This window comes from Salvelinus namaycush, chromosome 32 (genome assembly GCF_016432855.1).
Source record: "Salvelinus namaycush isolate Seneca chromosome 32, SaNama_1.0, whole genome shotgun sequence".
Taxonomy (NCBI): Eukaryota; Metazoa; Chordata; class Actinopteri; order Salmoniformes; family Salmonidae; genus Salvelinus; species Salvelinus namaycush.
This window is the reverse complement of record NC_052338.1, coordinates 35,986,795-36,001,048: the sequence shown is the minus strand read 5'-3', so window position 1 is coordinate 36,001,048 and position 14,254 is coordinate 35,986,795. Positions and strand designations below refer to the sequence as shown.

The 14,254-nt window shown below is 45.1% G+C and overlaps 1 protein-coding gene across 1 annotated transcript in view; it reads left to right on the top strand.

The window, feature by feature from the left end:
- The window catches only part of LOC120027115 (CUB and sushi domain-containing protein 2-like), a 176,662-nt gene that overhangs the window by 121,060 nt on the left and 41,348 nt on the right, over nucleotides 1-14,254 (top strand). The window contains exon 17 of the mRNA XM_038971953.1: nucleotides 9,582-9,677. Within this exon, the coding sequence (XP_038827881.1) occupies nucleotides 9,582-9,677 (96 nt within the window). The remainder of the gene's footprint in view (nucleotides 1-9,581; nucleotides 9,678-14,254) is intronic.

Below are 14,254 nucleotides of genomic sequence, written 5' to 3'. Positions count from 1 at the left end.
CCAACCAGCTGTGTGTGAGGACGTACCAACCAGCTGTGTGTGTGAGGACGTACCAACCAGCTGTGTGTGTGAGGACGTACCAACCAGCTGTGTGTGAGGACGTACCAACCAGCTGTGTGTGAGGACGTACCAACCAGCTGTGTGTGAGGACGTACCAACCAGCTGTGTGTGAGGACGTACCAACCAGCTGTGTGTGTGAGGACGTACCAACCAGCTGTGTGTTTGAGGACGTCCCAACCAGCTGTGTGTGTGGACGTACCAACCAGCTGTGTGTGTGAGGACGTACCAACCAGCTGTGTTTGTGAGGACGTACCAACCAGCTGTGTGTGTGAGGACGTACCAACCAGCTGTGTGTGAGGACGTACCAACCAGCTGTGTGTGTGGACGTACCAACCAGCTGTGTGTGAGGACGTACCAACCAGCTGTGTGTGAGGACGTACCAACCAGCTGTGTGTGAGGATGTACCAACCAGCTGTGTGAGGACGTACCAACCAGCTGTGTGTGAGGACGTACCAACCAGCTGTGTGTGAGGACGTACCAACCAGCTGTGTGTGTGAGGACGTACCAACCAGCTGTGTGTGTGAGGACGTACCAACCAGCTGTGTGTGAGGGCGTACCAACCAGCTGTGTGTGTGAGGACGTACCAACCAGCTGTGTGTGAGGGCGTACCAACCAGCTGTGTGTGTGTGGACGTACCAACCAGCTGTGTGTGTGAGGACGTACCAACCAGCTGTGTGTGTGAGGGCGTACCAACCAGCTGTGTTTGAGGGCGTACCAACCAGCTGTGTGTGTGGACGTACCAACCAGCTGTGTGTGAGGACGTACCAACCAGCTGTGTGTGAGGACGTACCAACAAGCTGTGTGTGAGGGCGTACCAACCAGCTGTGTGTGAGGACGTACCAACCAGCTGTGTGTGAGGACGTACCAACCAGCTGTGTGAGGACGTACCAACCAGCTGTGTGTGTGAGGACGTACCAACCAGCTGTGTGTGTGAGGACGTACCAACCAGCTGTGTGTGTGAGGACGTACCAACCAGCTGTGTGTGAGGACGTACCAACCAGCTGTGTGTGAGGACGTACCAACCAGCTGTGTGTGAGGGCGTACCAACCAGCTGTGTGTGTGTGGACGTACCAACCAGCTGTGTGTGAGGACGTACCAACCAGCTGTGTGTGTGGACGTACCAACCAGCTGTGTGTGAGGACGTACCAACCAGCTGTGTGTGAGGACGTACCAACCAGCTGTGTGTGAGGACGTACCAACCAGCTGTGTGTGAGGACGTACCAACCAGCTGTGTGTGAGGACGTACCAACCAGCTGTGTGTGAGGACGTACCAACCAGCTGTGTGTGAGGACGTACCAACCAGCTGTGTGTGAGGACGTACCAACCAGCTGTGTGTGAGGACGTACCAACCAGCTGTGTGTGAGGACGTACCAACCAGCTGTGTGTGTGAGGGCGTACCAACCAGCTGTGTGTGAGGACGTACCAACCAGCTGTGTGTGAGGACGTACCAACCAGCTGTGTGTGAGGACATACCAACCAGCTGTGTGTGAGGACGTACCAACCAGCTGTGTGTGAGGACGCACCAACCAGCTCTGTGTGAGGACGTACCAACCAGCTGTGTGTGAGGACGTACCAACCAGCTGTGTGTTTGAGGACGTACCAACCAGCTGTGTGTTTGAGGACGTACCAACCAGCTGTGTGTTTGAGGACGTACCAACCAGCTGTGTGTGTGAGGACGTACCAACCAGCTGTGTGTGAGGACGTACCAACCAGCTGTATGAGGACGTACCAACCAGCTGTGTGTGAGGACGTACCAACCAGCTGTGTGTGAGGACGTACCAACCAGCTGTGTGTGTGTGGACGTACCAACCAGCTGTGTGTGAGGACGTACCAACCAGCTGTGTGTGAGGACGTACCAACCAGCTGTGTGTGTGAGGACGTACCAACCAGCTGTGTGTGAGGACGTACCAACCAGCTGTGTGTGTGAGGACGTACCAACCAGCTGTGTGTGTGAGGACGTACCAACCAGCTGTGTGTGTGAGGACGTACCAACCAGCTGTGTGTGAGGGCGTACCAACCAGCTGTGTGTGAGGACGTACCAACCAGCTGTGTGTGAGGACGTACCAACCAGCTGTGTATTTGAGGACGTACCAACCAGCTGTGTGTGTGTGGACGTACCAACCAGCTGTGTGTGTGAGGACGTACCAACCAGCTGTGTGTGTGAGGACGTACCAACCAGCTGTGTGTGTGAGGACGTACCAACCAGCTGTGTGTGAGGGCGTACCAACCAGCTGTGTGTGAGGGCGTACCAACCAGCTGTGTGTGAGGACGTACCAACCAGCTGTGTGTGAGGACGTACCAACCAGCTGTGTGTGAGGACGTACCAACCAGCTGTGTGAGGACGTACCAACCAGCTGTGTGAGGACGTACCAACCAGCTGTGTGTGTGGACGTACCAACCAGCTGTGTGTGAGGACGTACCAACCAGCTGTGTGTGAGGACGTACCAACCAGCTGTGTGTGAGGACGTACCAACCAGCTGTGTGTGAGGACGTACCAACCAGCTGTGTGTGAGGACGTACCAACCAGCTGTGTGTGAGGACGTACCAACCAGCTGTGTGTGAGGGCGTACCAACCAGCTGTGTGTGAGGACGCACCAACCAGCTGTGTGTGAGGACGTACCAACCAGCTGTGTTTGTGGACGTACCAACCAGCTTTGTGTGAGGACGTACCAACCAGCTGTGTGTTTGAGGGCGTCAACTGACACATCAAATCTAAGGACACACTGAGCTATCATAGTATACTTGTATAATAAACACGTATAAATATCTGAGTGAAAGAGTGGGGTACAGCACAATGTAGCAGTTTTAAAGCCACTTGTATTGGAGAACAACAGATCAACAGATCCAGAGGAGCAGTGAGAGGCGGTTTTTGAATCAACGAGTAGAGATGAAGAGGGAGTGGGCTACACATATCATTAGAGTGTGACAGGGATGGAGAGAGAGGGACAGAGAGAGAGAGGGACGGAGAGAGGGGGACGGAGAGAGAGGGACGGAGAGAAAGGGATGGAGATAGGGACTGATAGAGGGACAAAGAGAAAGGGATGGAGAGAGAGGGAGGAAGTGCGTGTGGGAAATTATTTGTCTGAAAGTTAGAAAACAAATAATTGAAAGAAGAATACATATGAGAAGATTTAGTGGAAGAGAGAAGAGAGAAGAGAGATTTAGAGGAAGAGAGAAGAGGGATTTAGAGAGAAGAGAGAAGAGAGATTTAGAGGAAGAGAGAAGAGGGATTTAGAGGAAGAGAGAAGAGGGATTTAGAGGAAGAGGAAGAGGGATTTAGAGGAAGAGAGAAGAGGGATTTAGAGGAAGAGGAAGAGGGATTTAGAGGAATAGAGAAGAGGGATTTAGAGGAAGAGGAAGAGGGATTTAGAGGAAGAGAGAAGAGGGATTTAGAGGAAGAGGAATAGAGAAGAGAGTGAGATCAAGAAAAATCCTGCAATCGTATAGTGCAATTTTCCATCTCTCATTGCCTCAGCTCCATGGCCTGACAGACAGAATAATACCCCTGGTTCCAGTGGCAGCAGCTTCAGAATTTTACAGCTCAATAAACAGACAGAGAGGGATATATAAAGTGGTCTTGGCAGCTTCGTAGTCCTCTCTCTAACCAAGCATATCAAATCAAATAAAATCCAATTGTATTGGTCGCATACTCATGTTTAGCAGACGTTAATGCGGGTGTAGTGAAATGCTTGTGTTCCTAGCTCCAACAGTGCAGTAATATCTAACAATACACACAAATCTAAAAGTAAAATAATGATAAATAAATAAATAATAATAATGGATTGAATTAGATTGAACAATGTGGGAGTGGCTTTGACTAAAATAGAGTAAAATAGAATACAGTATATACATGTGAGATGAGTAAAGCAGTATGTAAACATTATTTAAACATTAGTAAGTGGCCAGTGATTCCATGTCTATGTATATAAGACAGCAGCCTCTTAGGTGTAGGGTTACGTAACCGGTTGGAAGCTGGCTCGCTATTTAACAGTCTGATGGCCCTGAGATAGAAGCTCTTTTTCAGTCTCTCGGTCCCAGCTTTGATGCACCTGATGCACCTGGACCTCTCCTTCTGGATGATAGCGGGGTGAACAGGCAGTGGCTTGGGTGGTTGTTGTCCTTGATGATCTTTTTGGCCTTCCTGTGACATCGGGTTCTGTCGGTGTCCTGGAGGGCCGGTAGCATGCCCCCGGTGATGCGTTGGGCAGACCCCACAACCCTCTAGAGAGCCCTGCAGTTGCGGCGGTGCAGTTGCCGTACCAGGCAGTGATATAGCCCGACAGGATGCTCTCAATTGTCCATCTGTAAAAGTTTGTGAGGGTTTTAGGTGACAAACCAAATTTCGTCAGCCTCCTGAGGTTGAAGAGGCACTGTTGCACCTTCTTCACCACACTGTCTGTGTGGGTGGACCATTTCAGATCGTCAGTGATGTGTACGCCAAGGAACTTGAAGCTTTTTACCTTCTCCACTGTGGTCCCGTCAATGTGGACAGGACCGTGCTCCCTCTGCTGTTTCCTGAAGTCCACGATCATCTCCTTTGTTTTGTTGACATTAAGTGAGATGTTATTTTCCTGGCACCTTTCTCCCAGGGCCCTCACCTCTTCGGTGTAGGCCGTCTCATCGTTGTTGGTAATCAGGCCTACTACTGTTGTTTCATTGAGTTGGAGGTGTGCGAATGGCCATCCAGTCATGGGTGAACAGGGAGTACAGGAGGGTCTGAGCCCTTGTCGGGCCCCAGTGTTGAGGATCAGCAAAGTGTAGATGTTGTTTCCTACCTTCACCACCTGGGGGCGACCCGTCAGCAAGTACAGGACCCAGTGGCACAGGGCGGGGTTCAGACCCAGGGCCCTCCGGCTTGATGATGAGCTTGAAAGGTACGATGGTGTTGGATCCTAAGCTATCGTCAATGAACAGCATTCTTACATGGGTATTCCTCTTGTCCAGATGGGTTAGGGCAGTGTGCAGAGTAATGGCGATTGCATCGTCTGTGGGTCTATTGGGGTGGTAAGCAAATGTAAGTGGGTCTAGGGTGTCAGGTAAGGTAGAGGTGATATAATCCTGAACTAACCTCTCAAACACTTGTAGCACATGATGACAGAAGTTAGTTCTACTGGGCGTCATTTAGTTCAGTTTCTTGGGTACAGGAAAAATGCTGTATATCTTGAAACAAGTGGGGACAACTGAATATGTCTGTAAAACCTCCAGTCAGCTGCTCTTAGAACATGGCTGGGGATGCCGTCTGAGCTGGCAGCCTTGCAAGGGTTAACACGTTTAAATGACTTACTTACATTGGCCACGGAGAAGGAGGGCCCACAGTCGGTGGCACAATCCTTGTTAGCGGGCCACTGGAGGCTGCTGTTCTGCCTTGCCGATGAAAACCCATGTAAAACCCAGATAAAACCCATGTAAAACCCATGTCCTCGTTCAGGCACGACTCAGTGAAACATAAGATATTTTTTTAAAGATAGTAAAGTATATTTTTAATGTCCTTTTGGTAGGATAGTCTCAAAAAAGAGTTCATCCAGTTTATTCTCCAGTGATTGCACATTTGCCAGTAGAACGGTAGAGGTGGATCATCCTCTTCCTACTTTGGGCTCATCTCCTCTTCTTACGGGATTTGGCCTCCAGGAAGATCAGTCGATCCTTTGTGTCCATAGAGGAAACAAATCCTTTGTTCAGATCGAGGTGAGTAATCACTGTTCTTATGTCGGTCATAGTAAACAACGGCGGAAACATTATGTACAACTGGTCAGGAGTCAAACTGCAGACGTCCCCTCCAGTCTGTATTAGTGCTCGGGACCAGACACCAGACACCCAAATGGCATCCCTTTTCCCCCTATAATAGTTCACTACATAAAGGTCAAATGTAGTGCACTAAATACTGAAGGGAATAGAGTGGAATTTGGGACACAGGCACTGATGATCTCCTGCCTGCTATTTCCACACCTACTCTAGTCTGTCTGTGTTAATACCTGTCACCGTAGCGATTCTTAAACACTGTCGCCATGACGGCGCGCTGAGCACATCCTGTAATATACTACCCAGCATGCTGTAGGGCCCCGCAGCGGAATCAGTGTAACCGTGGTGACAACATCGCAGGGCGGCCATGTTGGGGGCCGTCTCCGGCTGTTGCGTGTGACTGCCAACACTGTGTGACTATTACACAGCTTCACCTATCAAATCACGGCTTCCAGCCTGGACAACCGCTCTCTGTCTCTCTCTCTCTCTGTCTCTCTCTCTCTCTGTCTCTCTCTCTCTCTCTCTCTCTGTCTCTCTCTCTCTCTGTCTCTCTCTCTCTCTCTCTCTCTCTCTCTCTCTCTCTCTCTCTCTCTCTCTCTCTCTCTCTCTCTCTCTCTCATTTGTTTACATGTATTTTATATCTAGGTTTAGGTTAGTATATCTATGACATATTGTGCTATAATAAACCCCTCTATTACGTATTCCCTCGCCTGTCTCCGATCCTTTTACAACGTGACACTATGCCATCAAAAGGAACATAAAATTTGACATACCAATTAGGATCTGGCTAAAAGTACTTGAATCGGTCATAGAACCCATTTCCCTTTATGGTTGTGAGGTCTGGGGTCCGCTCACCAACCAAGAATTGACAAAATGGGACAAACACCAAATTGAGACTCTGCATGCAGAATTCTGCAAAAATATCCTCCGTGTACAACGTAGAACACCAAATAATGCATGCAGAGCAGAATTAGGCCAATTCCCGCTAATTATCAAAATCCAGGAAAGAGACGTTAAATTCTACAACCACATAAAAGGAAGTGATTCCCAAACCTTCCATAACAAAGCCATCACCTACAGAGAGATGAACCTGGAGAAGAGTCCCCTAAGCAAGCTGGTCCTGGATACAATTAGACCAAAACAAAAAGATCATTACTTGAAACAATTGGAAATAATTAACAAAAAAACAGAGCAAACTAGAATGCTATTTGGCCCTAAATAGAGAGTACACAGCGCCAAAATTCCTGACCACAGTGACTGACCCAAACTTAAGGAAGCTTTGACTATGTACAGACTCAGTGAGCATAGCCTTGCTATTAAGAAAGGCCGCCGTAGGCAGACCTGGCTCTCAAGAGAAGACAGGCTATGTGCACACTGCCCACAAAATGAGGTGGAAACTGAGCTGCACTTCCTAACCTCCTGTCAAATGTATGACCATATTAGAGACACATATTTCTCTCAGATTACACAGATCCACAAAGAATTAGAAAACAAACCCAATTTTGATAAACTCTCATATCTACTGGGTGAAATACCACAGTGTTCCATCACAGCAGCAATATGTGTGACCTGTTGCCACAAGAAAAGGGCAACCAGTGAAGAACAAACACCATTGTAAATACAACCCATATTTATGTATATTTTCCCTTTTGTACTTAAACTATTTGCACATAATATGACATTTGAAATGTCTTTATTCTTTTGGAACTCAACATTTCTTGGATAGTTTTTTTCACTTTTGTTTGATCTTTTTCACAATGTAAACACACGTTTCCCAATATAGCCCTTATATTGAAATTGAATAAAATTGAGAGACAGACAGAGATACCGAGAGACAGGTCACACCAATATAATCCAGTGTATTTACTCATAGTAAATATAGGCTTCTCTGGAGACATGCAGGGGGGAGGATAATGTATATATGATTCTCTGGAGACATGCAGGGGGGAGGATAATGTATATATGATTCTCTGGAGACATGCAGGGGGGAGGATAATGTATATATGATTCTCTGGAGACAAGCAGGGGGGAGGATAATGTATATATGATTATCTGGAGACATGCAGGGGGAGGATAATGTATATATGATTCTCTGGAGACATGCAGGGGGGAGGATAATGTATATATGATTCTCTGGAGACATGCAGGGGGGAGGATAATGTATATATGATTCTCTGGAGACATGCAGGGGGGAGGATAATGTATATATGATTCACTGGAGACATGCAGGGGGGAGGATAATGTATATATGATTCTCTGGAGACATGCAGGGGGGAGGATAATGTATATATGATTCTCTGGAGACATGCAGGGGGGAGGATAATGTATATATGATTCTCTGGAGACATGCAGGGGGGAGGATAATGTATATATGATTCTCTGGAGACATGCAGGGGGGAGGATAATGTATATATGATTCTCTGGAGACATGCAGGGGGGAGGATAATGTATATATGATTCTCTGGAGACATGCAGGGGGGAGGATAATGTATATATGATTCTCTGGAGACATGCAGGGGGGAGGATAATGTATATATGATTCTCTGGAGACATGCAGGGGGGAGGATAATGTATATATGATTCTCTGGAGACATGCAGGGGGGAGGATAATGTATATATGATTCTCTGGAGACATGCAGGGGGAGGATAATATATATATGATTCTCTGGAGACATGCAGGGGGGAGGATAATGTATATATGATTCTCTGGAGACATGCAGGGGGGAGGATAATGTATATATGATTCTCTGGAGACATGCAGGGGGGAGGATAATGTATATATGATTCTCTGGAGACATGCAGGGGGGAGGATAATGTATATATGATTCTCTGGAGACATGCAGGGGGGAGGATAATGTATATATGATTCTCTGGAGACATGCAGGGGGGAGGATAATGTATATATGATTCTCTGGAGACATGCAGGGGGGGGGATAATGTATATATGATTCTCTGGAGACATGCAGGGGGGAGGATAATGTATATATGATTCTCTGGAGACATGCAGGGGGAGGATAATGTATATATGATTCTCTGTAGACATGCAGGGGGGAGGATAATGTATATATGATTCTCTGTAGACATGCAGGGGGAGGATAATGTATATATGATTCTCTGGAGACATGCAGGGGGGAGGATAATGTATTTATGATTCTCTGTAGACATGCAGGGGGAGGATAATGTATATATGCTTCTACGGAGACATGCAGTGGGGAGGATAATGTAGGAGAGACGAGAACTGATGACCTCTGACTGGATGGAGTTAGTCATGTAGGGAAGACAGAGTGACAGTGAAAAGGTAGAGATTATATTCAGGTCCAATACTACACCTTGTGCTCAGCTGTATCTTCGGTGGGACTAGGAGCTTCTACTAGCTTGCCTCCAGGGGTTGATGATGTCATGACTTTGTTTTTGGCTGCATCTGTATCTCAGGATTCGTACACTAGTTTAATACATTACCTGTTTCCTTTACACGTAGGTGGATACCTTCAACATTGTTCCTGTGTTTTATGTTGGTTTATCTGTCTCCCTCTCTCGCTCACTCCACTCATTCACTCGCTCACTCCACTCGCTCGCACGCACACTCCACTCGCTCGCTCACTCACTCCACTCTCTCTCACTCTCTCCACTCGCTCACTCTCTCCATTCGCTCTCTCTCTCACTCCACTCGCTCACTCCACTCGCTCACTCTCTCACTCCACTCGCTCACTCCACTCGCTCACTCTCTCACTCCACTCGTTCACTCTCTCACTCCACTCTCTGTCTCATTCTCTCTTTCTCAGGAGAGTCGCTGCCATTGGCAACGTCCAATCAGGTTCTGATCCGATTCACCTCCAAAGGCCATTCCAGCTCCAAAGGATTCCACCTGGTGTATCAAGGTAACACACACACACACACACACACACACACACACACACACACACACACACACACACACACACACACACACACACACACACACACACACACACACACACACACACACACACACACACACACACACACACACACACACACACACACACCTCTCTGTACCTTTGTGCTTCCCGCTCAGCCTGTTCTAACAAGACTGTTACTCAACTTAAAACTTCTTATGAATCCCTTCGCGCGCCAATCCCTTTAGCGGGATCGATTTGACAACACCCAATGAAATTGCAGCACGCCAAATTCAAAAACAGAAATAAGAATTCATAAAGCATACAAGTGTTATACATCGATTTAAAGATTAACTTGTTGTTAATCCAGCCGCAGTGTCAGATTTCAAAAAGGCTTTACGGCAAAAGCATACCATGCGATTATCTGAGGACAGCGCCCAGCATACCAACACATGAAAATCACATTTCAACCAGGCAGGTGCGACACAAAAGTCAGAAATAGAGATATAATTCATGCCTACCTTTGAAGATCTTCTTCTGTTGGCACTCCAATATGTCCCAGAAACATCACAAATGGTCCTTTTGTTCGATAAATTTCTTCTTTATATCCCCAAAATGTCCAATTATTTGGCGCGTTTGATTCAGAAAAACACTGATCCCAACTCGCCCAACATGCCTACAAAGTATCTAATAAGTTACCTGTAAACTTGGTCCAAACATTTCAAACAACGTTCCTAATCCAAATTTATGTATCCTAAAACGTAAATAATCGATCAAATTTAAGACGGGAAATACTGAGCTCAATACCGGATGAAAACAAAGTGAAGCACGTTCCAGGTGGCGCGCACCAAAACATTAGAGTACACCTGGAGTGACACATGGAAATAACAGGGCTACTTCTTCATTCTCAAAGGAAAAACATCAACCAATTTCTAAAGACTGTTGACATCTAGTGGAAGCCATAGGAACTGCATGCATATTTTCTATTAAAAAGGGATTGCCATAGAAAACCAGTGGAAAATAGATTGAGCTCAAAAATGTTTTTCCCTGGATGGATTGTGCTCGGGGTTTCGCCTGCCAAATCAGTTCTGTTATACTCACAGACATTATTCAAACAGTTTTAGAAACTTCAGAGTGTTTTGTATCAAAATATACTAATAATATGCATATCCTAGCTTCTGGGCTTCTGGGCCTGAGTAGCAGGCAGTTTACTTTGGGCACGCTTTTCATCCGGACGTGAAAATACTGCCCCCTAGCCCAAAGAGTTTTTCATAGATGACTGGGATTTTAGGCACAGGAGTAACCTTTCACTGTACCAATCCTCTATCGTGGGTAACCTATCACTGTACCAACCCTCTATCGTGTGTGTGTGTGTGTGTGTGTGTGTGTGTGTGTGTGTGTGTGTGTGTGTGTGTGTGTGTGTGTGTGTGTGTGTGTGTGTGTGTGTGTGTGTGTGTGTGTGTGTGTGTGTGTGTGTGTGTGTGTGTGTGTTGTAATGCTTCCGTAATGGAAAGACATTGCAGTGTAGGTTAAAGGGCTGTTCCCTGTCCTTCCCCCAACTTCTCCTCTGGTCTTTCTCTAATGGAGGAACTTTTCTCCGGCTCCGTTTCTCCGGCTCCGTTTCTCCGGCTCCGTTTGTTTCTCTGGGGACTGCGGTGCATTGATGTTAGACTACTACTTCAGAAGTCAGCTTATTACCAGTGTTATTAATAATATTATCATAATTTATGTAGGGACATTATTGTATTACCAGTGTTATTAATAATATTATCATAATTTATGTAGGGACATTATTGTATTACCAGTGTTATTAATAATATTATCATAATTTATGTAGGGACAATATTGTATTACCAGTGTTATTAATAATATTATCATAATTTATGTAGGGACATTATTGTATTACCAGTGTTATTAATAATAGTATCATAATTTATGTAGGGACATTATTGTATTACCAGTGTTATTAATAATATTATCATAATTTATGTAGGGACATTATTGTATTACCAGTGTTATTAATAATATTATTGATAATTAATGTAGGGACATTATTGTATTACCAGTGTTATTAATATTATTATTGATAATTAATGTAGGGACATTAATCTATTACTTTTGTCATTAATAGTATGATCGTACTTAATGTAGGGACACGACCTGAAAACGTATTCTATGGTCCTTAACTACAGGTCTCTAACTATGAGGTTTAACTGTGCTACATTAACTATAGGTCTCAAACTATAGTGTTTAACTGTGCTACATAGTTAACTACAGGTCTCTAGATAATAAGAAAAGATGATCAGTCTTTACATGTCTAAAACAGAAGGAATATAATATATCTATTGTTACAGGAAACTCATTCTATACATATAGATGAACAGACTCGGGGTTACTTTCCCCATGGGTAAAGGAACTCATTCTATACATATAGAGGAACATAACTTGGGGTTACGGTCCCCATGGGTAAAGGAACTCATTATATACATATAGAGGAACATAACTTGGGGTTACGTTCCCCATGGGTAAAGGAACTCATTCTATACATATAGAGGAACATAACTTGGGGTTACTTTCCCCATGGGTAAAGGAACTCATTATATACATATAGAGGAACATAACTTGGGGTTACGTTCCCCATGGGTAAAGGAACTCATTCTATACATATAGAGGAACATAACTTGGGGTTACTTTCCCCATGGGTAAAGGAACTCATTATATACCATAACTTGGGGTTACGTTCCCCATGGGTGAAGGAACTCATTCTATACATATAGAGGAACATAACTTGGGGTTACTTTCCCCATGGGTAAAGGAACTCATTCTATACATATAGAGGTACATAACTTGGGGTTACGTTCCCCCATGGGTAAAGGAACTCATTCTATACATATAGAGGAACATAACTTGGGGTTACGTTCCCCATGGGTAAAGGAACTCATTCTATACATATAGAGGAACATAACTTGGGGTTACTTTCCCCATGGGTAAAGGAACTCATTCTATACATATAGAGGAACATAACTTGGGGTTACGTTCCCCATGGGTAAAGGAACTCATTATATACATATAGAGGAACATAACTTGGGGTTACATTCCCCATGGGTAAAGGAACTCATTCTATACAAATAGAGGAACATAACTTGGGGTTACTTTCCCCATGGGTAAAGGAACTCATTCTATACATATAGAGGAACATAACTTGGGGTTACTTTCCCCATGGGTAAAGGAACTCATTCTATACATATAGATGAACAGACTTGGGGTTAGTTTCCCCATGGGTAAAGGAACTCATTCTATACATATAGAGGAACATAACTTGGGGTTAGTTTCCCCATGGGTAAAGGAACTCATTATATACCATAACTTGGGGTTACTTTCCCCATGGGTGAAGGAACTCATTCTATACATATAGAGGAACATAACTTGGGGTTACTTTCCCCATGGGTAAAGAAGCTCATTCTATACCATAACTTGGGGTTACTTTCCCCATGGGTGAAGGAACTCATTCTATACATATAGAGGAACATAACTTGGGGTTAGTTTCCCCATGGGTAAAGGAACTCAGGGTAAAGGAACTCAAAATGGGTGATGATATAATTTTTTATATTCTTTCCGAATTTGCATATCGCCCAAACAGTCCCGCTAGGAAGATGGACCGTATGTTATTGGACCGTATGTTATTGGACCGTATGTTATTGGACCGTATGTTACTGGACCGTATGTCATTGGACCGTATGTCATTAGACTGTATGTTATTGGACCAGATGTTATTGGACCGTATGTTACTGGACCGTATGTTATTGGACCGTATGTTATTGGACCGTATGTTATTGGACCGTATGTTATTGGACCGTATGTTATTGGACCGTATGTTATTGGACCGTATGTTATTGGACCGTATGTCATTGGACCGTATGTTACTGGACCGTATGTTATTGGACCGTATGTTATTGGACCGTATGTTACTGGACCGTATGTTATTGGACCGTATGTTACTGGACCGTATGTTACTGGACCGTATGTTACTGGACCGTATGTTATTGGACCGTATGTTATTGGACCGTATGTTACTGGACCGTATGTTATTGGACCGTATGTTACTGGACCGTATGTTACTGGACCGTATGTTATTGGACCGTATGTCATTGGACCGTATGCTATTGGACCGTATGTTATTGGACCGTATGTTACTGGACCGTATGTTACTGGACCGTATGTTATTGGACCGTATGTTATTGGACCGTATGTTACTGGACCGTATGTTATTGGACCGTATGTTATTGGACCGTATGTTACTGGACCGTATGTTATTGGACCGTATGTTATTGGACCGTATGTTATTGGACCGTATGTTATTGGACCGTATGTTATTGGACCGTATGTTACTGGACCGTATGTTATTGGACCGTATGTCATTGGACCGTATGTCATTGGACCGTATGTTTTTGGACCGTATGTTATTGGACCGTATGTTATTGGACCGTATGTTATTGGACCGTATGTTATTGGACCGTATGTCATTGGACCGTATGTTTTTGGACCGTATGTTTTTGGACCGTATGTTATTGGACCGTATG